The following is a 26,763-nucleotide window of genomic DNA, read 5'->3' on the forward strand; positions in this document are numbered from 1 at the left end:
TCAAACTCCAACACCAGGGTTTGTTGGAATCTGTTGGAGTGAGTACTGCACTGGTAAATCTGATTATGCGTTACATGGGGTTAGGCATACCACCATAATCAGAGTCCAACAGTTTGGGTGTTGAGTTTACCTTACAGTGTTGGTATCTGCAGGAGTGAGGAAGGTTTCTAGTAAATCACTCAAGGGGTTAGGGTTAATGAACTCTGAGTGAGAATAAGAGTGAACCACTCAAGAACTCCAAGCAAAGACACTGTGTTTACACGCAGACTGAGTCTCTGATCGGCAGAGCATACTGTCTCAAATGTTGAGGCCATTTCTTGTAACACGGTGCAACCACAAACATACTCTTATTGCTTACTTTGCCATGGAAACCATCCAATCTAATATTAGGAAGCATGGGTTTGTTCTACAGCTGTCACTGTGTTACCTCACACAAATAAAAATTCACAACAAACAATTTTGTCAAGTTGATGGCTGTATGAAGTCCTGACAAAAGAAAGGTTAACCCTAAAAGGGCTGGGTTATCCCTCTAAGATCTCGGCCATCGAGTGATGAAAAATAATACAACTCAACAACTTAACATGAACATACCCAAGAAATTTCATGACTATAATGACTATTTCATGACTATTTCATGACTAAAGGGTTTGGCAATTATGGCTAATTAATTATTCATATGCGCGAATTCTGCTTTGTGTACACTACATATATGGGGAAATTCAGTTTTCACGGCGCGTAGTGCCATAAAATTTATTGCTGCAGGGCAACCCACGGTCCGAATTTTATGTTTTTGGGTATCAAAAGATTCCTAAGACTCAAGGCTAAAAAGTCAGGACAGCTCGGGCCACGAAAAAAAAAGTTTTTCAAGGGTATCGCAGAAAAGTTGAGGGGGGATGCAGATTCCGTCCTCCCCCCCCCCCCACCCCGGCCCTTTTAGGGTTAAGACTCAATCATTTGACCTTCCCCCACGTGAAAAAGCACTCATACTTTGCAAGATGAAAGGTTAAGTTGAGCCCACTAATTCCTGTTAATTAGCAAAGACTTTGGACCATTCAGATATTGAGCTTGTAGGTGATGGCCAGCAATCATGTACCCATATTAATAAAGCATGTCAGAATTCAAGTAAGAGGAAAATTGAAGACTTTTTTTTCTGTTACTAAGAATTTGGAGGTCAGTATTCTGCACAAATTAATGAAGAAATTTGAAAATTGAAAAAGCACTCAAGATCTGCGCTCACAGTAATTTTGGTAATGCTAGTAAAGATTACAGTTGTATGAACATCAAATAAACACTAGCTCAGCAAGGAAACTCTAAAAAATCTAAAAGAAGTATTTAGTCAACTCTATAAAAGACAGAAGTGCTAAAGAAAAAAAGCTTGCCTTGCATCAAGTGGACAACAAAAACAATTTTTAAAAAAAGAAGACAAGATCAAAGCTTTGATGATCAGGGTTCTAGCCAGGATGAAATTAAAGGATAGGGGCATGCGACGAATGGATCTTGCGAGCGCGAAGCGCGAAGTCCTTACAGCGTGGGGTCAATGGGGTAACAACTAGTATTACCAACAATTGGTTTGGTCCGATCATACAGCGTGTGTGTTGCATGCATGACCAGGGCACGCATGCAATCACATCGGATTCCAACGAAAGAGTTCGCTCACGCACGGCCGGCCAGCGCGGCAGTGTACATGTACTACCGCTAGCGCTCGGTAGCGAACCTCAGTATCTTTTCGTGGGATGTGCTTCCACTGTTCGTTTAAAAAAATGATTTGCCTCAGGTATCAATTGATAATTCGTTTCAGCAACAGATCTTATTTTATACCAGTACATTTAATACACATTTGAATCTCATTTTTATTCTTTAAGGATTGGCGTATAAGCCGCCCTGTCTTGCCCTGTGTATAACTTTTATAAGTAGTGAGAAAACCTTGGGTAGTTTTTTTTGTCACGGAAAATGTGAAGCGTATTGATAGCATATCGGTTAACTTCAAGCGTATCGGATTTTTTTCGAAGCGTATCGGCCCGATATCCTATTGTATGCCTGGCTAGAAGCCTGTTGATGATACTCCCCCATTTTTAATAGCATTAAAGCTGTACTTTAAAGGCAAAACATGACTAGTCATTTACTCCCAGTTGTGAGTGCGTAAATTCAGATTGATTTTTATAGACTTACACATGTTTAGAAAGGCGTCTGTGTTTTCTGAGAAAAATAATTTGGTGAAAAAATGGGGAAAAAAGGAGTTAATTACTGGAGAGCAAACTGTGCACTCTACTGACATAACTATTAGAAGTAACACTAGCTCTTTTGGTGTAATTGCTATGCCAGATGGCTGGATATATACCCTCGAAATTGAGTGCTTCGGAGGACGCAACATCTGTTGAACACTGTAATCACTGGATCACAGCGCTCTACAAGCCTTAGTTGCTAAGCATTGACAATCAGCTAAGCAGTGGAACATTTTATTTAGTAATTACAAGGTCCAGCAGTGTCCAGTCATGTCCATTGCTTGGAACTACAAATCAGCTATTGCTTTTGGTTTTATTTTTTAACTTAGCGCATCAATTTGATAATAAGTATTTTCGGTCAATCAAATTAGGGTTTGCATTTCACCGACGTATAAACACTGTTTACTCAGTGTGTTACCTCCCGAGTGAAAGTTGGAAAAAAAATCACTCGGGTGGGACTCGAACCCACGACATATATTATGAATAATTTTTTTTCTGCTTGGCAGCTTGGGAAGGCAGACGAATCCTTCACAACTGTTTACAGAAAGACAAGAAATAAACTTTGGTGAAATAAAAACCACTTGTAGGTTTTTGAGACGTGCTTACTTTGCATTGATAAGCGAGGAATCCCTCTCGAACGTGAAGTAGTTGGAGATGGACTTGTCGTATGGTAGCCAGCCGTGTGATCCCAGTGTGCCTTTCTCTGTTACAGTCACCTAGTCAAATAGAAGATAGAATAGAAAATGGCCACTCTAATCATAGTCGCTGCGTAGAACAGCGAATGGCACTGCGTGGCTAGACTGGAGACCTCTCTGCATAACACACGTGTATATGAGGGCAGGCAATGGCCTTGTGATTCTGACATCTTATTGGTTGCTATGTATCTTGGCTGTGCCCTCTCCCCTATACAGGGCGAGTCAAAAAACGGAAACCCAAATGGCAGGACCATTTTCTTAATAAAGTTCTGCATGTCGCACTTTCAAAATCTAGGATATGAAAACCCAATTCATAAGCTTTCTTTTAGTACACGAATCATTCAAATCACTCAAGTACTATTCAAGTTATGAATTTTTAACACAACCACTGTTTTAAAAATCTGTCCAAGGATCACCAAAAAAGGAGTGTGTTCTTTCAGCAAAACAAAAACAATTCACACACATCCTAAGTGAATTGTTTTCATTTTGCTGAAAGAACACTTAAACTTTTTGTGATCTGAGGACAGAACTTTAAACGGTGGTTGTGTTTAAAATCCCGTAACTTGAAAAGTACACGAGTGATTTGAATGATTCTTGTACTTAAAGAAAGCTTATGAATTGTGCTTTTATATCCTGGATTTTGATAGTGCTACATGCAGAACTACATTAAAAAAATTGGTCCTGCCATTTGGGTTTCCAATTTTATTTTTACTCACCCTGTAGTTTGATTGGCCTAATTCTCCTGCACACTCATGCGTCATGATTAACACAGTACTGCGGAGTATTTCACATGAAGACACCATGAGTTTGTGCACATATAGTTGAAATTATTAGTATGTGCATTCCATGCCTTTTGCTAATGCAAACCAATGCAGGCAAGCCAGGTGTCCTTTACCGGCTCTGTGAGTTAGCCACAGAGTACTAAGAGTCCTTCCACAATGAGATTTTCTTTTTAGATAATCTTACTAAACAAGAAGTTTTGTTAACTTGGTGTCAGTCAATCAAGAAAGACGAGACACTTGAAACTTAAACAACTGTGGAATAACATCCAAGTGACGAAAATGGTTAAAACAGGCTTCTCATTAAAAACAACTTATAACATCTCTCAATTACCATGGCGTCAGGCATTCCTTGGTAGATGAATGACTTGGGCTGGCTGCGGGGGACATTCACATAGACCAAGGGGTCGCTGTCTGATGTAGACACCTCCACAAAGAAGGCCTTCAACTCATTTAAGTGATCGAAGACGTTCAGGAGCTGGGTCTGGTTCTTGGAAGCCTTCTTGCTGATCTCGTCTATGCTCAGTCTCTTTGGGTGAGGCTCCTTCAGGAGTTGGCAAGGCGTCTGGCCAAAGTTGTTGATCATGCCTTCTACAGCTTCCCTCTCCAAGGGATCCTTGATGGCGTCCAGGTCTACTGCTCCTATAGGTCCAAAAATTATTTTGAGTTTTAATTCCACACTAACGCTGCACATATCACACAGATTTGCACAGAATTTTGGCTTGTGACCATGCCTTTTTATGGGGGCACATTTTGACGATATCAACGCAAAAACTTGTTCAGTTGTTTCTCATTGATTTAGCATTTAGGGGCCAATTTGAAGGCGCTGCTAAGCACAAAAATTTGCTTAGCACAAAAAAAGACTGGCTTATAAAAGCAGGTTACCAGCCAAAACTCTATATGATGTATATTGCTCGTGATTAGCATTCAGCTGTTGTGTGCTTAGAATGAAAATCACATGGAGTTTTGGTTGATAACCTGCTTTTATAAGCCAGACTTTTTTTTGGTGCTAAGCAAATTGTTGTGCTTAGCAGCGCCGTGAAATTGGGCCCAGTCCACTTAAGATGGGAAGTAATCACATAAGAATTACTGCACTACCCAAATCACCAAAACTACTGGACCAATCAGAACCAAGCAAACCAATTTTTGGCTACAACTACAAAACCCAGGACTCAGAATGAATGCATGCACATGAGGTAAAGTTCTCACTTATACCCGACATATACTAACCGAAATTAGGGTTTACGCAGAAACAAATGTCTGCTTGTGCATGGACATTTCCACTGTTACTACCTTTTTGCTGCTGTGTCAGCATGAAATGCTTAATGTATACATTCAAAAATGCTTCTGCAAGCAAAACCATTTGATAAGGTGTTGTGAAATTGTGGGGCCCTCTTTATCAATGGAGAGCTAACTTCCCCTATCGATATTCAATACAAACATTTTTAAAGTCACTCGCCTTCATAGGTGCAGTAGTAGAAGACATTGAGAGCCTCTATTGCTGCAGGTCCTTTCTGTCTGTAGCCAAAGATGAGATCGATCCAGTGATGCAGATTGGCTGATACATGCTCACTCTCCTGTTGGGGAAAAAATAGATAGAGTTCCTTCTCGAAGGTTGCAGACCAGTAAATCGGTCTGAACTTGCCTACGCCGGCCAAATCACGATTTGCATACTCTCAAATTCTTTGAGCATATTGTGAGCCATGAACTTGAGGGTTTGTTGAAAATAACGGTGGAAGCCTTGCACAGGACCATGAGCTTGTATTTCTGTGAAATGTGGATCAAACTGGGGCCCTAAAAGCGCTCCATTTTGCAATGGAGTGTAGGAACCGTTTTTCAAAAATAACGATGGGCTTCAGGACTATTTTAAGGGGTGATCATCTTCGGATGGACATTTCTCCCAAACGTCATCAGATCACCCCCAAACAATTGAAAAGAAAATGAAAGATGATGAAATAAACTTTAATTGATGTGCGTCTGGAACACATTGGAGAGCTGTGAGTATTTTTCCGCAATTTCTGAAGTGGGGGCATTTACCATTGGGGTCTATGAAAATATATTTACTGGTCTGCAACCTGAAGAATATATGCCTGAGCAAGGAAATGGAATCGGTGCATGGACAGTAGAGGGCAGGATGTCGGCAGTCTCCTAACTTGTCAAAGTCTTCACTCATAGGGCACAAGTCAGAAGCCAGCAAACTTGATGTGCCATGAGGCAAGAGATCAGGCCAAAAGGTTTTTTTTCAACCTTTTTTTTTTTTTAAAGCCACTTCAACTTTACAAGTTTTTTTAGCAGAAAAATAAACAATGTGTGTTATTTTGTAAACAACATAAACAAGCTTAACCCTAACCCACCTCATTCCCTCCAAAGTCCTCTGGGCGATTTTGGAGGATTTTGGAGGATTGAGGATGATGAATGCAACATACAACTTTAGAGGATTGTGGAGAGTCGAGGACACGTGGCACTCAGTATCGGTTGATTTTGGAGGATTGAGGATGACTGGTGCTTGAAGAAAAGTGGGATTTGGGAGGATTGAGGCTGAATGCATTTGAGAGGGTGCTGTTGGAGGATTTTGAAGGATTGAGGCAGTCGGTATCCTTCATTTAAACATACATGCAAGTGCAACCTTTTGAAGGATTTTGTAGGATTGAGGATGTTCCTGGCAAAAAGGGCCTAGAGGGTTAGGGTTAAGGCTTGTCAAAGGATTGTGCTCACCAAGGCTTGTCGGTGTTTGTAGATGAAATCCTCCGGTGAGGAGGCCCACTTTGGCAAGATCACGTCGTTGACGTCTTCCCCAGTCTGCAGGTAACCGAGATGGAAATCTGCAAAGAAAACAGTGATATCATTTTGATTTGCCACAATAACTCCTTGCCTAATGCCTGCTTATTCCCTTTGCAGTAAAACGACATCCCATTGAAACCCTTTTGATCCCATCAAAAGGGTTTCAAAGGGCAAATATTTACTTATCAGATTTGTGAACGTAGTGGTAAGACCACACACTCCGCTATTCATTCTGATACATGGTACAGTCAAAATGATGATTGTTCCCTTTGATTCCCATGGTGCAAGATGTCTAAAAAGCCCTATTATTAACTCAAACGGAGCTTAGGCAACTTATGACACATTTTGTTGGGTTGGGTCACAATTGTATTGTTGCTGTGTTCCCACACACTTTGCATTTCTCTAATATTCAGATGTTATTAGTTTAAGTACATTCTTTTGAAAATAAATAGCGAGTGCAGTAGACAGATAAAAGAAGAATTCTTTACTGTTTCGGTTCTCAAGGAATTCTGGCATGTAGAAGAATTCTGGGATGAGTTCCTTGACGTCGTTGGGGTTTTCCATCAGCGTATCCCACAACGACGGAATGCTGTGGAACTGTCGATCTGCACAATCAAACCTGATGGAAAAAACAAGTGTATTAGTGAGATTTGAGGCTTTGCATGGTGGAGATACTAATGAATGAAAGGTTTGCGGAAACACCATTTGCGAATAATTTCTCAACTAAGAGAATGGTTCTGAAAAGAACCAGAGGTATAAACGTCGAGTTTATACCTCTGGTTCTTTTCAGAACCATTCTCTTAGTAGAGAAATTATTCGCACTTGGTGTTTCCACAAACCTTTCATTCAACATATGTATTCATAGATTAACACTTTCAGCATTACAGCTGGTTCATACTCAGGCATGCAACTGGGACTTTTGGGGGAAAAAAACAAGGAAATTCCAAACCAAACAAGACTTTGTACAGTATTTTTCAATTTATAATGGCATTCATGAGAAGTAAAAAACGAGGAAATCAGCGGATTTGAGGAGAAGGATTTTTTGCAAAGATACATGCCTACATACTTCCTGCGTATGCAAATGTGATGCAAATTTGACGTCACGAAGCATTCGCTGCGAAAATCGCCGGAGTTAAAATGTGCTCAACTTTTGCGAATGCCCCGACGTCAAAAAATCGTGTTTGCGTTCGCTTTCGTGCCGGGTTTGAACTGCCCAATAGTTGATAATCTTAAGCACAGAATTTCTAAGGTTGTGCTGCTAGACAGAATGGTGGATCATGAGAACCAAATTCCTTGGTGGCTCCTACCGGATGTGAGATAAGCTTACTTTCCACTCTGGAGTTGTATATGAAGTGACGTGAACGGCTCGATGCGGACTAGGTAGTGCATCACCCCAGCAGCGTTGGAGTAGTGAGTGCCATAGTGGAACTTGTCTATGGTGCCCGATGGGTCTTCAAAATTCTCAAACCTAAAGATCATCAAATGAAAAAAATGTGTTTTAGTGAAACAAGGTAAAACATATTAAGCATTCTCCACATGTTAATTGATAAAAAAAGGGAAAGTATGTTGCATCCTGACCCCATTTTTTTCATCATTTTTTGTCTCAATGAAGGTCAGTCATTGCAATAATGTTGAAAAGACATGAAGCTGGGACCGAGAAACATTTCCAAATTTTGTTAAAAAATATTTTGAAAATGCACTCGACTCTCCACAGACTTTGTACATAACCAAAGAAGTGGTGTCTGGATACTACATTCTTTCCAAAAAAGGTGTTTCCACCTCAAAATTTTTCCAACCCAAAAACATCTTTTCATGTTGATACATAAGCCAGTTAAGGAAACACTGCATTGAGCACTGGTTTTCACAAACGTAAGGCATAGATTATGTGCAAGTTTTTTTTTAACTCTTACCTGCACGAATCTCTGGGTTGACACAGGGTTGAAAACCTGCGGTGTTTCACACTAAATTTTCAACCCTGCACCCACCCCGCGCCAACCCTGAGATCAATTTCGCCCCGGGTTAAACTCAACCCTGCTCCTGACCAGGGTTGAGATTTTCAACCCCGGTTGAAACTCTCGCCAGTGTTCAAAATAGTAGTAACCAAGCGAAATAAGCTCAGTTTGCACGGAACAAGTGTAAAACGATGCAGGGTTGAACGCAGGGTTGAAAAATAAAAAACTCAACCCGGGGCGGAACTGGGTTCGCCCATGAGTTCAACCCGGGTTGAGAGGCTCTAGTGTGAAAAGGCCTACATGTGTGGGACAAACGTATCAGAACATAGGCGCACAGTGACAATAAAGTCAGACATTGGGGAGTCAGGTTGGCGTAGCGGTACTTTCCTCGCCTTCCACCGCTGTGACCCGGGTTTGAATCCCTCCCTGGCCAACATGTGGATTGGGTTTTCAGTCCCTACCTGATTCCGTGGGTTTTCCTCACAATATTCCTCTGGGCTTTTCCTCCCACCTCTAAAACTGTCATTTCTTCTCAATGTCTTCTCTCTACAGGTTTCTTCAGGCTTTCGAGCTACAGTGCTTAGGGTACTTTTGAGGAATCCTTAGTTTCATTACCAGAAAGAAATAAAATAAAAATAAAATCCTTCACCATCAGCCCTCTGTATCATTTTCCTTGTTGCAGGGATACTTGTGCAGTTATAATATTGGCCTACTTCGTACTTTGTCTGTGATTACACTTACTTGCTTTGGACTTCCTCAATGTTCTTTGGGTTCACCACACCGACGGGTTTAGACAGATCCCTGTAGATCTTGCTATCAGTCAGGTCCAGGGTTTCTGAGGTGTAGTCACACAGAATCCAAGGAAACTGCAAAGCAAGAAGACACAGAAAATAATGGCAAAGATTTAATTAGGTCTATCGCAAGTCAAATCACAAGTCAAAACCAATTTCATTAGCTGCTAAGCAGAAAATATTGCTTAACCAATTTATGTGCTAAGCATGAATAAGCCAGGTACCAGTTACAAGCGATACAGGAGGCAAGACAGTTTAGCTGGTAAACCATTTTTGCTTAGCAAATAATTTCTGTGCTAAGCACATTTGTTGTGCTGTCACGTTTGTGATGGTCAAACCTAACTGTAAGTAAATAAGTAAAGTCTGTCACAAGCCAATGTGGCCTATCAGGCGGCGATTATCTCCGTTTTTTCAGTAGCATGAAACGACTGAATATATTGCTATCCCCTTTGGATGGGATGCTAGTCCATCACAGGTTACTCCCCAGCTAATGCCGGTACCCATTTATGCTCCTGGGCGGGGAGAGGCAAGTGGAGGTGAAGTGGCTTGCCAAAGGACACAACATATGACCAGCAGCTGGATTCGAACCCCTGACCTTCTGATCATGAGTCACGAACCCTAACCACTAGGCCACACTCCCCACTAACACATAACTGGGTGGGACTTAACAGATTTTTGTACTGTAGGAAAGTGAGAAGAAGTTTGTCTCTGCCTACCACCGGATACTGGCTGAGATCGTTGTAAGTCCTGCCAGCGATGGTGTTGAGTTGCATCAGATAGTCAAAGTTGGAGATCTCTCGTGACACCCATTTGTTGGTCAGAGTAGAGGACTTGAGTAGGTCTGCTGGAGACTTGGCCCCGGTGTAGTACAGGTTGGGCGGCTTCAGGCTCAGGATACGACTGTAGGTCTTGTTCCTCGTCTATTTAGGAAAAAATCACCATTAGATAATCATTAGAAGAAAATAAAAATTAGTCGTTTCTGAAAACCTGGCTATTTTTCTGGCTTTAGGCTTTGGCTAAGGCTCAGAACCGATTGTTGGCCTGTTAATGTTCAAACCAAATGAACACTTACTAAGTGTGTAGGATTTAATGTTTCTGGGGACAAAATGGGGAGCAGTATTGAGGAGGAATTTCCAAAATATATCTGGTAGATTGCACCCAAAACCAAAGCAAGTGGTATAGCCGGGATTTGTGTATGTGTTGCAACAGAGAAAGTCTACTGCAGGATTAGGGAAAAAAAATGCTCCATCAAACACTTCCAAGACAAATCTAATAGAGAATTTGTAAGAGAAATCCTTTGGTATGGACCTACAAAGAAATCTCTCAAGAACATGCTTGATAAAGATATCCTTTTACAGGATATGGTTTAAATTGAAAAGAAAATCTAATTTTTGAGAAATATACTTAAGACTGATATAAGATTTTAGGTTTTGCATGGTGGAGTATCAGTATCGTTTCGGTTTGCGGTAGCACCAATAACTACTGTCACTCAGTAGATATTTAGTTCTGATAAGAACTTGTCCTGCTTAGTATCATCGTTTCCGAGCAAATTTCCTGATGCAACGATTTTCTGCTGAAAACTTCCGTGAACACCGATGCCTGAAATCCCTACCTTTTTGTTGGTGAAGTTGATGAAGTAATTGGTCTGGCTGATGAAGAAGATCTCGATGGCACTACGCCTCAGGTTGTAGCGACGCAAGTGAACCTCCCTCAGATGTGACAGAGACCATTTGAAGTCCTGTCCGCTATCTAAGAAGTAAATAACCAAAAACTGTGAATTATCTTAATGTTTTCCCTTGTCTAAATTACCCTCTTTTTCTTTTCTGCCACTGATTGTTACAAAATAGCATCTCCTGCCTCAAGGCAAACTAAATCAATTGTGTATTTAAAACCACTTTCACAGGATCCAAACTTTTGCATTTATCAATCTTGTCTGCAAAGCAATCACAACCCAGCGGCGTGGCAGCTCAACAAATCATCCTGTCTCTCCATTAGTCCGTTCGTCCGTTCATCCGTTAGTTAGTAACAAATGTTGACATTGTTTATTCCTCCTACATATTCTGACCGATTCACCCAAACTTTGACAAAAGTATCTGTAGCCCAGCCCCGACGTGTCACATGACCAAACTGGGGTCAAAGGTCATCATGGGGTCACCGAGGTCAAAAACCTGATTTTTTTTAAACTCAAAACACTACTCCTTCCAGAAATTACATGGCACAATCATGTGACTCATGCATGAACACAAATTTGTTGGCTTGCAGCTTCCGAGATATTTCCGATCGATCTTATTGTGGTACGAAGCACAAGTGCTGTGGAATTTTTTTATTCGTTACTGATTTCATTTTGCAGTATTTTGTGGTTAGGGCTTTGTTCTCTGCCACTGGTGCGCTACAGTGAATAGGGCTGATTTCATTGGCCTGATATGCACAGAATTCTGCTAAGCACGAAATAAGTATAATATATGCTTAGCAAAAACAAGCTACATGTACCAGCCAAAAGTCATGAGATGGCTGTAGCTTTATACTAAGCGGTAGACAACAGTGTATTTTGCACACAGCAATGCAATCAACGCATTTCCCTCTTTTAAAGGAAACTTTCAATGAATCAATATACATACTTTCTTCCTTGTCTGGACTGCTGTCGTAGAAGTAGACATGTGTCGTTGTGACCTCCAGTTTACCCGGTATGACGTCAATCAAGGTGATGAGGTTACATTCCTCTGATACTACCGTCTTCTCTTTGACTGTACCGCCCTGCTCTGTCTCAGTGCTGATAGAAAGGAAACAATCACGTTTCAGACAAGCGTTCAGGGGTCACCTTAACCAAACTTTGTACAGAGTGACTCAAGTTGACTCAAATAGAATTTGATTCTCTATAACTGTAGAGATTAGAGATCATCTTTTCAAAGATGTTTGAACACGGGTACCAGTCACATCTTTGAATATCCCCCTGGAACTGGATGGGCTACTGTTGTCCTCATTGACCAATCAGAGTCAGGACAAAAGCAAATACAACCAATCACATTCATTCTTCTTTGCCTGCTGTTCTATTACCAGTGGGACCATCTGTGACAGGTACCTTACAAGTGATTATCAACTCTACAGTCTGGTATCCTACCTCTCTGAGATGATATTCCACTCTTCGTCTCCCAGTCTGTCATCTTGTAGTTCCATGTCGCTGACTCTAGCCTCCTTCACTATTTCTAAAGCCAGGGTGTCCGCTGGTTCTATGACTGGCCCTAATGATGTTGGAAAACAAATAGATGAAATTTAGCAGGGACTTCTTAAGAGAAACCCGCTGCCAAGATACTGCTTCAACGAGATTACTTTTCAACTATATGGTCTACTTCCTGCATAAATAATTATTATCCTTCAGTCGATCGGCCGTCCTTTATTACTGACAAGCATGATCACTCAGAAACAAAAGTAGTAATTAAGCCTTAAAAAAAAAACACCATCTGCAACAACCAACCAACACTCTACTGACTGAGCTATCCAGCTTTCTAATTTGCCAATGTCTTTGTTCAAGAGGCACTAGTAAGAATCTAACACGCTTTCAACAAGGCCAAAGACAAATTAGACGACCACCAACATAGGGCTGGATAGCTCAGATGGTGGAGCCCTAATAGAGTTTGGAAGTCACAGGTCCAGATTCCAACTCCACTCAATTTCTTTGTTCAACCTTGTAATTAGATTTGATCCATCATATCTGCCAACATACCTGTGTTGTCTCTCATCTGGCTGGCCTCGATGTGCAGATCAAACATGAAATTCTGGGTGAGTTTCAGCCGCATGCGCGAGAAGTTTTCTTGAGAGGACAACTTCCAGTAAATGTGCTCATCAGTTCTGAGAAGATAAACGAAAAAATGATTAAAATATCAACCTTTCCACCCTAAGGTACTTGCAACACTTCACATTACACAGAGGCAAAGAAAATTGGTAAGCATAGAAAATAACTGCTAAGCAAAAACTGGTTACCAGTCAAAAGGTCATGAAAGGCATACTAGCTTTAACTGGTACTCAGCTGATTCGTGCTTAGCGCATAAAATTGTTAAACATTTTTCCCTTGTTTAGCAGCTACAGGCCCAAATTGTTCTTACCGTTCAGCCCATGCTCCTCGCTCCCCTGTCAAGAAGCGCTTACTAGCCCTCCACTGTCGCAGCGTGGACTGGTGCTGGTTCTGCAATTTGTTTAGTATGCTCGCATGTCTCACTGTCTCCGTTTTGCATAATGCGTTGAACGGTTCTATGATCTTTGACTAAGCACACAAAAGGTGAAAAATAAATAAGAATAAGTATGTGATTTTCTTCAATGTCATTCTATGATTATTTTATTAATGCAATGTATAACCCAAATGAGGCTTGGGTAAATGTTTTAATAAGTGTTATTACTTGTAAAAAAATTTCTATGATTTTTTTTTTGATTTTCTGGCTCATGCCTACGTTTGTGTTGACAACACATTTATCAAATTTGGACCAAACTTTTTTGAAATTCAATATTCCAATTCAAGGTATATATTAAAAAGTCAAAAAAAAAATTGTTGAAAATGAATTTAAACAAGTGCTTGTAACACATCTAAAACTGTAATTTCTTCTCATTGTCTTCTCTCTACAGGTTTTATCAGGCTTGCGAGCTACAGTGCCTTTTGAGGAATCTTTGGATTCTTGACCAGAAATAATTATTAATAACAATAACAATCACTAACTTGAAATCGTAGCTTGCTTTCTCCTCGTTCCCGTTCCCGTCGGTGGATGTCCGTGTTCATCTTATCAAAGCACTTCCTCCACAACTTGCCCATCTTGGCAGAAATGTTGGCAAAGTTGACCGTCACGTACTCCTGCATAAATGGCTGAACCTGAGGATAATGACAAAACAATGAAATAATGAAATAGTAAATGAAATAACTAAAGTGGTGTTTCCTCTTGTAATTTCTGTAAGTATGAAATTGCTTTCTACAATAATTATTGGCAGCTGCAAAAAAAATTAAAAATTAAGAAAAATGTCAGGAACATTGTTTTGAGGTAGTTATAAGTTGTTTTTAATTTAAATAGTGGACTTTGCCCTATCCGCTCTGTTCACAAGTACCCCCTCACTGGCAAAGAAAGTACAGTTGGGGGTGACCGACCGACGCCATCTTGCCCGACTGCAATTCATTTGCCGCGAAGTACAAATCCCCTGGTGTACGTGCCTCACACACAAGGAACGGTGCGCGTCAACCAGCGAAATGTCCAGCCCATGAGACGTCGTTGCTAGGTAAAAGGGCGCCCTCTTCGTCCGCGCACGGAGCCCGTACAACATTATTTTATAAGCACTATATACTCTGTGCTGTCCAAAGCTTGCAATAAAAAATTCATAAAAGTGCTCGAGTGAGACTCGAACCCGCCTTCAGCAAGCTAAGTGGTCACGTGGTTGAGGTGTCTGCCCTAGTTAGTAGGAGGTCATGGGCTCGATACCTGTTTCTCGACGTAGGTTCTCCACTCCTCTGACCGGCAGTAGGACTGGAAATCCTCAAAGAACGTCGGACTGGTGCCCGTGGTTGGGAGGTGGGGTAGGAAGTCGGGCATCCCAAGCTGGTTGTGGTACAGCTCAATCATCGCACTGGTCAAAGGGACCAGGTACGAGTAGGTTTCACGTTCTTCTGCTACAAACAAAAACAACAACGAGATCTTCCAATATTTACCAAACTCTCCAAGCATAGTTTCCTTGGAACCTTTAAATTTGAACCCTTAGTTTGCTTGAAATGTACACTCTGCAGGAAACCGATGGCATAGTCTTTGTGTTTTGATTATCAACAGATCCCGAGCTCCATCCATTTTAACAGTGGCTGGGCTCTTTATTCTGAACATTCTCCTGGACGACCGTTACTTTGAAAAACCAGCATGTTTTTGAGGCAAATAATGGTTTGCACACTGTACTGTGAATTGCTCCTATTTCATTGTTCTGGGGGTGTAGTCTGCGGTCACCAGCCAATTTGAGCGGTATAAACACAAACATTTGCTAAGCACAAAAATACTGGCTGCACAAAAATGGGTCGCCGGCCAAAACGTCATGCAATGTTTATTGCTTGGGACTGGTTCCATGCTGATTTTTGCTAAGCATGTAAACTTTGCTTAGCAGTATTTTCTGCTCATCTGTTAAAAAAATCAGTTGGGTACCAGTAACAAGTAATATACATTGCATGTCATTTTGGCTGGTAATCTGTTTTTGCTCGGCTAAGGCTGCGTCTGAATTACTTCGCTATGGCTAGAAATAACATGCAGGTCTATGGGAAGTGGCTGCAGCCATTGCAGCTGGCATAGCTGTTGCAGCTGGCATAGCCGTAGCCAGTTAATTCTGACACGGCCTAATTTCTTTTTTGTGCTTAGGATATTTCTGTGCTTCCCAGCTCCATGAGACCGGCCCCTGGTCTACAGACTACAATTTTCCCAAATTGACTCACCATTCAGCGACCTCATGAGTGCTGCATCCAGCGAGCCTAGCAGGAAACACGCCTCGCTGGATGACGGAATCGGCCGCGTCTGTAGCATGAGGTGGAGCTTGGCGGCCGCCGTGGCGCACACCTCGAAATCATCCCGTGCCGTGCAGCCTAGCATGATGCGAAGGCACAGTTGAGACATCTCGGTCCATTCGTCGGAGGCCTGGGTGTCTTCCCAGATTCCTAAGGCGTCGATCACGTCTACCACCGCCTCTGCCAACTGGTTTGAATGAAGTTGGAGAAATTATTAGTGTGATGACAGAGACGTAGTCGATTCTGCACAAGAATTCACAAATCCTCAAATGATATCTTCAGCTCACCGTAGTCATGTTACTTTCAGCTGAATAAATTTTTCTCCACTATTTGTGGTTTTTTTTTTTAGACTTATAAAACTAACTGTGTAAAAAAAGTAGAAACAGTGTGTAACCTTGGGGTCAATTTCACGAAACTCATTGTAAATTATAATCTAATGGTCTACTTTCCATCGTGGCTACAAAATGGGTTCTACAAAGAATTACACTTAAACACATCATACATAAAACACGTCACAAGTGCACATTGGTTGACACAAAAAAAACAAAAAAATAGTCAACAGATATCCACTAGAGAGTTTTCAGATTTTCTTTCAGAAGTTCAACAAAACGGCAGACAATATACCTTGTCTGACTGGAGAATAACATCGCATAAGAAATGCTTAATTCATAATCACATTTTCATGATATGAAAAAAAGTCATTTTTCCATTAATGTATTTTAATCTCATGAACTTATACTGACTATGTCTAGACTTTTGGCTGTTTGTGTGATTGTTGATAAAAGCAGGCATTGAACAGCCCTGTCGTATGTTAGGGGCCATCTCAATTCATATCCGGACGAGTTCTGAACAAGTTGCGTATATTGCATTGGCTATAAGTTGCAGGATTCTTGCGTCGGGGTGATGTAAATCAAATTAGGTTTTGCCCTTTACCTGCTGCTTTGTACATCAGATTCGAACCAGCCAACCAATCCCATCAGCTCGGTGGTCGAGTGGTAAGACATCTGCACTAGAAAGCAGGGGGTCGTGGGTTTGAGTCCCACCCGAGTGACTTTTTTCTAACTTTCACTCGGGAGGCAACACACTGAGTATACAGTGTTTATACGTCGGTGAAGGGAAAACCTAATTTGATTTGCAGGATTCTGTTGCAAGGAAGATATCAGTACTGGTGAGTCAAGCAGTTGCTGATGAAAATTTCCTCGGAACATGTCTGGGACAAATGCAGAGCTTCTTCCGGACAAAGTGAATGATTCTACTTGTTCGGAACTCGTCCTGGATATGACCCAAAGACTCATTGTATATTATGGTGTGTTGCAATGAAAGCTACAGTCGTGATTAGGTAATTTGAAGTGAGGGATTTTCTTTAGAGAAGTTGTAAATCAAAGAACAAGTCCATTTGATTACCTTGTAGCTCCAGGCCTGGCCGTCGCCTGCATTCTCCTCAAACAGGAAATCCTGAACCAGCTTCATCATCCAGAGGGCGTTCTCCTCGTGCGCCGCGCGGTCATGTGACCCGCAGTTCTTGATGTCATTGGCCGAGACTTCCAGCAGCTTCTCCAGGATGTGTCGCTTGACCTGAATGGCCGGCCGTAAGAGCTCGTACTTCTCGGAGAGTTTGGATAGGCTTACAAGAACCTGACCACGTGCCTGTGGAAGTCAGAGAAACATCAAATTAAAATAATGTAAAATAAAAGAAGGCACAGTTCCGAGGTAAGGGTGTAAAGTTTTTTGCTGGTGACAAAGGATGAAGTTTGTATTGGGGTGGGGGTCCTGCTGGGGGAGGGTTTGACAGTTTTCCAGAAAATGGTCACGAGAGACTGAATTGCATCTTGAACACTAACCCCCAGGCATATTTGCTCAGAACCTTCTTGACTTATCCAATATACTACTTGCAAGGGACTTCAAGTCCCAATAATAGTAACAGTAACTGGTCTTTACTGCCTTCAATATTGCAAAATCCCCTAAAAGCTCCTGGTGGATTTTGAAAGGATCTTGGAGGGTTAGGCTTACAAACTGAAATACACTGCTGAATAGGCAAGTGGCTCCATAGCATTCCTGGTAAAAATTGTGTCTTCGATTTCATTGGAAAAATTTTTATAGTTAAAAAAAATTGGGTGGGATGATGGTCGATTGCTTTAAAAACAAAAAAAATTTGCATGCGTTTGCTGCGCAATTATAAGCTTCACTGCACGGCACAGCTAGATCGCACTGCCGACCAACTTACAAATAAGATTTTTTGTTTTTTTTAAACCAGGACAATTTTCGCAAAAACAAGGGAAAGGGCGGCACCATAATTTTTTTTTTTATAAAAAAAATTAGGTTCTGCATGATTATGTAGGTTGGTTGGGATAACTGGAAACACCTGTAGGTATTTTTTTCTTGGTCTTAGCATAATAATAAAATTGAAATTGGATGTGGAAAGCAGTGAGAATTATACGATCTACTCACTGCCCAAGCCTCCTCATCTGATCCTGCTACCCCTCGCCACATCAGCTGCGCTACCACTTCCGTCAGGGTGTCTGCCAGGGTCTCCTGTGTCCTCTCGCAGGCCGCTGACCCCTCGGGGCTCTCATCCTCACCGGGTGCGTCACCGGGTGTGTTCAGGTTCAGGTGGGAGGGGCGGAGGGTTGCTGAGCGAGATGTGAGGGTTACATCAAGGCCACTGCCAGGCGAGTTAGGGCCGTCGTCTATTAGTTAAAAGAAAAAAAACAAAATAATTTTTGAATTATATTCCTATGATGCAATCTGCACAGGCATTTTTCCCAATGTTTTGTGGGATAATTTTAGAGAATTTGTAGGGTTGTGGATTTCTTTTTTGGCCAAGTACCACAATATTTGTAACAAGTAGGAAATGTTTCAACCCTGAAGACGGCCTGTAGGTTGTTATTAAATAAATTGACTCTAATTTAATCCCAATCCTTTCACACAAATACAACATTTCTGCCAAGATGCAATATAGCATATTCTGAAGTACTTAATCAATGTCGAGGTAGATAGAAAGATAGATAAACGGTTTATTAAATCGGCGTCCTCGCCACCTGTAGCGGAATTGTGTGAAGCTGTAACAATATTAAAACTCATTATGTCCATGTGTACACTAGGTCCACTCATTATGTAAAAGCTTAATACATGAGCAAGATTATCCCTCACTTCACGAGCATTTTTCACACAAAAAATAAAAACCTTCCTGAGTCTTTCCAACTTCTAATTTTCAAGCCCCTTGTAAAGTAATGCAAACTGGGAGCTACCTTCCTCAATCCCATAAAAATCTTGCAAACTGCTCCTAGTCGATTTTCAAGGAACTTGGAGGGTGCCAATCCCAACAAGTTTGAGCAATAACTACAGTTAATAATTGATTTTCTTTGCTCTAACTCAAGCTGGTTGACTACTTGTGACCAGCCTAACAAAGTTTGTTGCACTACTGGTAACCAATATTCCTGCTCATGATGCACAGCAGGGAGCCAGGGACGGGACGTTTCTTGATGACATTCTGACTTGTTTGATTATGTTCTACATGCACAAGCCCCCTTCAACGGTAAGAAAGGGACGGGGAGACAACTGGGAGAGACATTTAAAACGCATTGCCAACAAAACCTAACTTTCACTCAAAGATGCTATGGCGCTGTGCAAGAACATTCAGACTAAAATTACTTACAATCGCCACCAGGCCAACTTCCTGTAGGCAGCGAGCCGTCACTCTCTCCACCAAGCTCTTGACTATTATCACCTTGTGGACCAGCGAACAGCCCAAAATTTCCGTCACTGCTGACTGCTGACAAGCTTTCCGAGTAGGACAGCGAGTCCGGTGTGTCCGGTGTGTCCGGTCCCACGACAACTCGAGGGATGGGTTGGGACATAATGTCCTCACTGTCCGCAATACTGCTCGTGTCGTCACCCATGGTGTCCGAGTCACCCGTGGCCTGCGAGTCACCGGCGTCCGGCAGCACAAAGCTTTGGCTGGCGCCCTGTGCATTGCCATTGGTAGTGTCCAACTGGTTCCTATGCGGAGTGGTAGGTGTTGTCGGTATGCTCTGTGGGGTAAGAGCTAAGCCGTTCAGGTCTAGACCAATATCCGGTCCCGTCGACGCGTCTTTGACAAACAGTCGCACCAGCGTGTCCTGCCAGCCGGGTACCTTGGCCAGTTTGACCTTGGAGTCCTTCTCGGTGTAGAGTATGTGAAGGAGTTGGGTGCAGGCTTCTAGCTTGATGAGGGAGCTGGCACGGTGCAGCAGCTGTAGGGCCGCTAGCAGCCCGGCATAGTTGATGTGACCCTCTGTCAAAATACGAATACCAGTAATATAAGGCTGGGGTTTTTGTACCAACTGAGCAATATAGCCCTATGTTGCAAGTCTTCCAACTTGGAATCATCTGTCTTCTAGGGGTGCTAATAATCAGAAAATAATCAGTTTCCAACAATGTGATTTAAAGCTTACTACTACAATAATTCACTTGAACTGCTTTACTAACCTATCGCGGTAGAATCGCGCAGACGTAGCTTGTGAAATATTGTCCAATTACATGATATACAAATGGACGTGGCAAACAAAACTTGACGTGCAAAGTTCCATAGGGTTGTGTTAGGGGCAAGGCTAACTCGCAAATGGCGATAGGTCAATTTCACGATGAGTCTTTTCTTGATGTCAAATTTAAATTCATAAAATTATAGTCAGCTACAAATGACCAATGCTTTAAAACTCTTCAAAGGAACACACTTAGCAACTAGACTAAGAGTTGTTAGAGCTGTTAAGTTCCCATTAAAAAAAAAACTATGGGGGAGGGGGACGACAAACAAACTACATATTTCTACATCAAAATTGTTGTAACTGTGAAATCTGATTCAAAAATTAACTGTGTGACAGAAGATGTGAATTATGAAGGCTATAATGGCAACCAACGAGGGCATTTGGACTGTTTTTCATGATAATTTACTGACCTGTGACCATCTCCACCATGTTCTTAGCGATGGGCATAGTGACAGGCATTTCTCCCATCAGCAGCGTCAGTCCAGAGAAGCCGATGTCCATCAGCCGCATCCGATGTTTGCTCTTCTCATAGACTTTGGTGGTTCTCAGCATCAAGGAAAATATCTTAAGAAAACAGGAATACAGGGGGAAATCTTTAAAACAAAACATATGTTCTAGGTAAATACAATACAACAGGGTTACTCAAAAGGGGAAGAGTATTGCCACAGGATATTTTAGAAGGGAGGGGCACAACTGATGATACAGTTCAAAAAATAAAATGCAAATTGAGGCTTTGTATAAAAGTGAGGACTATTACTTTTGAAAAAAATGCGGGCAGACCATTTTTCCAAAAGAGGTGTTTTGAGAAGAAAGAGAGAAGTGTTTCTTAACGTTTCAAGTTAGTATGCTCGGACCATCATCAGGAAAATGTCTCAATAGATGGGAGGGGATCGAAATGATTGAAAGCATGAAACAATGTAGTGAACTAGGAATTGAGTCCTGAAAAAAGTGACATCGCACTTACGCAGCTATCACACAATATTTACAACCACTAATCAAACTCTGACTACTTGGTAGAGTTGTAGTTGAGTCACTTGGTATGAATACGAGGCTAAGTCATGAGTCACTTGGTTCGAGTCCAAATCTGATTCCTGAGTCACTTGGTTTGAGTCTGAGTCCCAGAAACCAGTCAGTTTATTGTAGCCTGAGTCAGACTCAAGAGCCACTTGTTTGAATTCTGTAGATGTATAAATACATGTAGCAGCCCAAAAGTCAATGATCATGACAACACAATACTGGGGAACTGTGTTCGTTACGGCAGCAAACTTGCCCCATGTACAAGTACATGTGTGTAGTTCATCTACTTACAAACATGTGATGTTATTCCTTGCCAATACAACTAGAAAATTAATATCAGAATTATTTTTTATATTTTTTATAGCGGTATCGTTGATAAAGAATACAAGACTCAGTGACAGTCCAGTCCGAGTTGGAGTCCAAGTCTTTTGCTGACGTAACTCTAGTCAAGTCTGAGTGACCAAAATTGTGACTCAAGTCTCCATCCTGGGCTTGAGTCGTACAACTCTGCTACTCGGCCACGTACCTTGAACACACGGACCCTGAGAGCATCTGTGTAGTCTTTCTTAGTCAGCAGTGCATACAGGAGATCTCCTTGACCCTCTTCAAACAGTAAGAGGTACAACTGGTCCTTGCCTGTGCTCTCAAGGAGGGTGATCAGTGTGTCCAAGACCTCCCCAATCTAGAAGTGTAAAGAACAAATGCAAGATAACATTCAAGGGAGCAGGGAAATTAATTAGAAAATTGATGGAAAACACAAGAAGAGGTTTTTTTTTCTGTATTGTTGTGCACAATGCAGAGGACAATCCATGTAAATGATAGAAAAACAACAAACGTAATGCTGACAATGACACAATGTGACAATTAGGCACGACACAAGCAATAACTGTAGTTGAAAGCTAAAGCAAGTCTTTTTTTTAAAACCCTTAAATGTACTGTGGTATACAAGAAGCTGAACCTGGTGAACTAGACAGTGTTGTCTCAGAACGTAGCTTCTCATTATTCAACATTGGGACACAAAAAGTATACTGGAAAAGTCTCAGATCTGAGTCCCAATTTGATCTGCAAATATTTGTACCTTTTTTGCACATGTCTTCAATTTTTTGCATCTGATGATCTGTGATGAGTGCTGGAGACTGGGAGCTGATGTATCGCTCGAAATCATCGCACATTGTTTTGATTTGTTTTAAACTGACACATATCCAGTAGCAAAAAGTGTTAGTGAAATGTCAAAACTCTGCATCTTTGAACATTCAATGAAGACGAACGGAACTGAAACAAGGGGTGAACACAGTGGGCCCGGACAAATAGGGAGACGAAACAGACAGACATGAACAGAACGGAACAAAACAGCCGGCAACCCACCACACACACTTTCACAACGGTCGTCCTGGGGCTAAGACCTGCAAAGAGGACATATCTCCATCCCAAGCTGGAGATATGATCCCAATTTCAGACCAAAGACCCAGGCAGGGGTAGCTTCCACCGCCAGTGACACAAGTTTCAGTAGCATTCTATGACAACCCAATGGCATTTAATTCCTCCCAATTAAGAAAATAATTCCATATGGAAAGAGTTAAGGCTGAATGTCAAACTACTCACATTTCAATTTACTAACAGTACCAAGTCCAAAACACCTTGGGGCTTAGGATTAATTCCTCATACGTGAATTGGGATCAACATCTCGTACTGCAGTATACTTAGGACACCTATTAAAAAGATTGCACTGCAACACTGGATACAAGGGCATGGTAACAAGGCTCCGTCATCAAGACACAGTCATCAAGAGACAGTCAATAAGACTTACAAGAATCTCGTCCTCAACGGCCGTGATGAAGTTGATGATTGCACTCAGTTCTTTGTGGTTGATTTGCCGGTACACGTAGAAGTGCACCAGGCCTAGCATGGCGCTGCGGATGATGCGGGCCTCCTCCGCTGAAAGGTCCGTTGTACTGGGACTGATGTAAAATTTGGAGAGAAAACTTGGAATTATTGTTTCACTAGTATAGGAGATACTGAACTAGGAGATACTGAACATATGGAGAGTTTCAATTCAAGTGTAAATCACAGTCAATCACATGTCAATCACAAGTCCATCATTGGTCAACTTCAGGTCAATTATAAGTCAGACACATTTCAATTACAAGTCAGTCACATGTCAGTCACATGTCAGTCACATGTCAATCACAAGCTTATCACAAGTCAATCAGGTGTATCACAAGTCAATCACAAGTTCCTTTGAACATCTTGTCACTTCAGATTGGACGACTTCTTATTGACTTATTTCTGACTGACTTCCGACAGCTTGATTACAATAATAATAATAATAATAATAATCGGCATTTAAGAACGCTCTTATTAGTAAACTAAATCACAGCGCTTACAGTATTATTATTACCCCTGATCATTAGGCCAATTAAACATTCCAAATACCATTTCAGCTCCCTGAGGAGTATACAGCTGGATGCTGCCTGTTAGGCGCAAGCAAGCTTATTCAGTCACAATAACCATCTCTGCCCTCACAGGTACCCATTTATTCCTGGGTGGAGAGAAGCAATGAGTGACAAAGTGCCTTGCTAAAGGGCACACGCACCATGACCCCGGCTGGACTCGAACCCACAACCCACAGCTTTACCCACAGACCACGAATCCAGTGCCCTTAACCACGAGGCCACAGCACTCCACGTCGGGTAAGGGGAGATCAAATAGAATAAGCTAATTAACAGGATTTGTAACAATCTCCATGAACAAAATTGAACTGATAGATGATGAAGTTCCCTTGATGGTAACATGGAGGGTACCTGTAGTACGTTCGAATGGTATCCAGCAGGAACTGAACTCCAAAATTTCTCCGGAATCTCTTCTTCTCATCTTTGATTATGGTAGATATGTACTGGATATGTCCTGCAAATGAAACAAAGAGTGCAGTCATTTCTTGATATTGTTGAACAGAGCGGTCACTTTACGCAAGGTAACAAAAAACAAAGGCCAATTTCTAGGTGAAGCTTAACAACTGTATCTACTACAGTAAAGTTTTGCTAAACCTGAAGTGCTTTTCATGGTGTGGACGTGCCAACAGTTGAAAATACAGGGAGACTTCTATGGCTGTGTCAATACTTCAAACAACTCTGACGTCTAATGATAGTTTGCTCTTTTCATACAATGCACTAAAATTTTGACAAAACAGAGAGTTCTAGGACGCTTACCGATTCTTATCCCAAAGGCACTCTTGCTCCATATCCGAAAGTCAAAGAGGATGTTCCTATGTCAGGAGAAACAAATGATCCCAATGTTTTCACTCAAATTTTGTTGGGCTATACAGACAATGGCACCATTTCTTTTGCTGGGATTGTGCTTCGAGGTATGATTCCTTGCCACGCACTACACATTGGTTGGTGTCTGACTAACGCCCCTTGAAAAACGTCACTTATTGAATGAAATTGAGAAAGAAATTGAAAGAGGTCTAACGAAAGACTAGATAATTCAGTTGGTATAGAGCCCCAGTATGGTGCTCTGAAAGTCACAGGTTCAAGTCAAGCTCCAATCATTTCTTTTTCTGACCTAAAAATGTCATAATAACGAGGTTATCTATGAGAGCACCTCATTTTATACGAAGTAAAAACAGACTTTTAAGTTAGTTCACCTGTGTGCTTGCTTCAATAGGGATGGTTTGCCAAAGCAGACTGCTTCCACTAGCTGCTTGATGGCAATCAACACGTTCACGTCAATCAAGGATGAATCCACCTGCAAGATTACAGCAATTCCACTCAAAATAGAGTCAACGCATACTTTACCTGGCCGACAACCCATGACCAATCTAGCATCCCATAAAAAACCTTATTATTAAATGTTATTCTGTAGACATTTTTGAAGGAAACCTGCCAGATGACTTCCAAATCCTCCACTGTGCAGAACTCTGTGTTTCAAGGGGCATCAAGCCTCCATGTGAAGTAACAGAGGGTGAGCTCTACCTTCCTCAATCCCACAAAATCCATCAAAACCTTCTTGTGGCTTCTGAAGGATTCGGAAGCGTTCAAATCAATGATGATGATGATGATTAAAGATATAGTCCATCATTTGTAATTTGTACATTTTGTTCGTTTGAAGCAACAAAAGTGCTCACAATCTAAAGAAGGGTGCTGAACAATTAACCTGATGAAGTTTCAGCTCAACTGCAGCTGTATATTCCGAGAAAACCAGCATTCCAGGATCTCAATTTCAAATCAAAAGTTGCTGAATCACATTTTGAAATGGGCCTGAATTCAGCATCCGAGACACGTTCTCACTGAGCGGATTGCAGCTACGCGATGTCGCGCACTGATCCGACGAATTATAGCAACCGCGCGTGTGTGTGCGTCGTGCCAATGCTTGCGCGCGCTTTGCCGAATAACAAAACAAACTACTTTATATTTCCTATGGTGCGTCTTAAGAAGCACCGTTGGAAAGGCCTTCTTTCGTTGATTACTTCAAAATGACAGCTTGCCAGAAGGAATAATTTCACAGGGAGTTTAGTCCCCTTACTATCTTTCAACCAAGTATGTTTTTCAACAATAATTATGCCATTTACTTTTCGGATAGCTGCAAATGATGGACTATAGCTTAAAAGTAGCAAAATACCGTGTTGCAGTCAAGTCCAACACAAGACAGTAATAAGTTGGTCACTAGTAACAGAGGATGAACAGAAGCAAAGGAATGCCCTTGTCCCAGTTCACATTAATAGCTCGCAAACTTGAGTGGGGATTGTGGGGATTGGATGGTTTGTGATGGACTTGTGAGGACTTGTGGTGGACTCGACTACAACACTGGCAACATTTGTCAGTGTCATGTTGATTGTACCTTTTGTAGGAGAGCCCCGATGGTCGCTATGCCCTGAGACTTATGCAACATATCCTGGTTGATGGGATGCCCAACACACATGTTCTTGAGTAGGGTCAGGAAACCGGCCACGTGATTCTTCTCATACCTCAGATCTGTCAGAACAGGTAAAAAACCACTCCACGTTTACAAACACTTTTCAAAAATATTTCAATACTTTGCTAAAAGATGTTTGCACAAGGACTTACACTCAGACAGAGTGTGAATCCTTTTTGGACATTTTCAGCACACCTTTTTGTCCAAACACAGCATCTAACCACCATCAAAAGCCCAAACTCTCAGACCACACTGCCTAGTTCCCGGGCTAAATTCTTACTGTACCAAATGTTTTAGGTGACCTGTCAGTTTTAAACAAAAAAATAGAAAAAACGTGCCACTCTATTTTAAAGATTGTTTGGTCAGGGTCCAACTTCATGGATTTCATGCTGCTGCTTAGCAGAAAATATTGGTTAGCAAATTTATGTGATTAGCAAAAAATCAGCCGAGAACCAGTCACAACCAATAGACATTGCATGGCACTTTGGCTGGTAACTGTTTTTGCTAAGTAAATATTATTTGCGCTTAGCAAATTTCTGTTCTTAGAAGCTCCATGAGATTGGTCGCCAGCTGGTCACGATTCA

At 41.6% G+C, this 26,763-nt stretch overlaps 1 protein-coding gene across 3 annotated transcripts in view; it reads right to left on the bottom strand.

Moving 5' to 3' along the window:
- Positions 1 to 26,763, bottom strand: part of LOC119741600 (neurobeachin-like protein 1) — a 55,817-nt gene that overhangs the window by 7,843 nt on the left and 21,211 nt on the right. For 2 of the 3 annotated variants that reach the window (XM_038217417.1, XM_038217416.1), the window contains exons 20-45: positions 26,105 to 26,238; positions 24,912 to 25,012; positions 24,475 to 24,530; positions 24,070 to 24,172; positions 23,076 to 23,226; positions 21,795 to 21,950; positions 20,662 to 20,815; positions 19,384 to 20,001; positions 18,177 to 18,415; positions 17,133 to 17,375; positions 15,660 to 15,915; positions 14,674 to 14,861; positions 13,926 to 14,075; positions 13,321 to 13,478; positions 12,942 to 13,066; positions 12,339 to 12,459; positions 11,839 to 11,990; positions 10,833 to 10,969; positions 9,937 to 10,140; positions 9,171 to 9,295; positions 7,805 to 7,945; positions 6,966 to 7,096; positions 6,412 to 6,518; positions 5,156 to 5,273; positions 4,031 to 4,338; positions 2,829 to 2,938 (exon numbers count right to left, since the gene is read on the bottom strand). In XM_038217417.1, coding sequence (XP_038073345.1) covers positions 2,829 to 2,938; positions 4,031 to 4,338; positions 5,156 to 5,273; positions 6,412 to 6,518; positions 6,966 to 7,096; positions 7,805 to 7,945; positions 9,171 to 9,295; positions 9,937 to 10,140; positions 10,833 to 10,969; positions 11,839 to 11,990; positions 12,339 to 12,459; positions 12,942 to 13,066; positions 13,321 to 13,478; positions 13,926 to 14,075; positions 14,674 to 14,861; positions 15,660 to 15,915; positions 17,133 to 17,375; positions 18,177 to 18,415; positions 19,384 to 20,001; positions 20,662 to 20,815; positions 21,795 to 21,950; positions 23,076 to 23,226; positions 24,070 to 24,172; positions 24,475 to 24,530; positions 24,912 to 25,012; positions 26,105 to 26,238 — 4,486 coding nt within the window. Of the gene's footprint in view, positions 1 to 2,150; positions 2,197 to 2,828; positions 2,939 to 4,030; positions 4,339 to 5,155; positions 5,274 to 6,411; positions 6,519 to 6,965; positions 7,097 to 7,804; positions 7,946 to 9,170; positions 9,296 to 9,936; positions 10,141 to 10,832; positions 10,970 to 11,838; positions 11,991 to 12,338; positions 12,460 to 12,941; positions 13,067 to 13,320; positions 13,479 to 13,925; positions 14,076 to 14,673; positions 14,862 to 15,659; positions 15,916 to 17,132; positions 17,376 to 18,176; positions 18,416 to 19,383; positions 20,002 to 20,661; positions 20,816 to 21,794; positions 21,951 to 23,075; positions 23,227 to 24,069; positions 24,173 to 24,474; positions 24,531 to 24,911; positions 25,013 to 26,104; positions 26,239 to 26,763 lie in introns of those variants that run through there. The other variant, XM_038217418.1, reaches the window with a different exon arrangement.

The sequence above is a fragment of the Patiria miniata genome, unplaced genomic scaffold, assembly GCF_015706575.1.
Source record: "Patiria miniata isolate m_02_andy unplaced genomic scaffold, ASM1570657v1 HiC_scaffold_5, whole genome shotgun sequence".
Classification (NCBI taxonomy): domain Eukaryota; kingdom Metazoa; phylum Echinodermata; class Asteroidea; order Valvatida; family Asterinidae; genus Patiria; species Patiria miniata.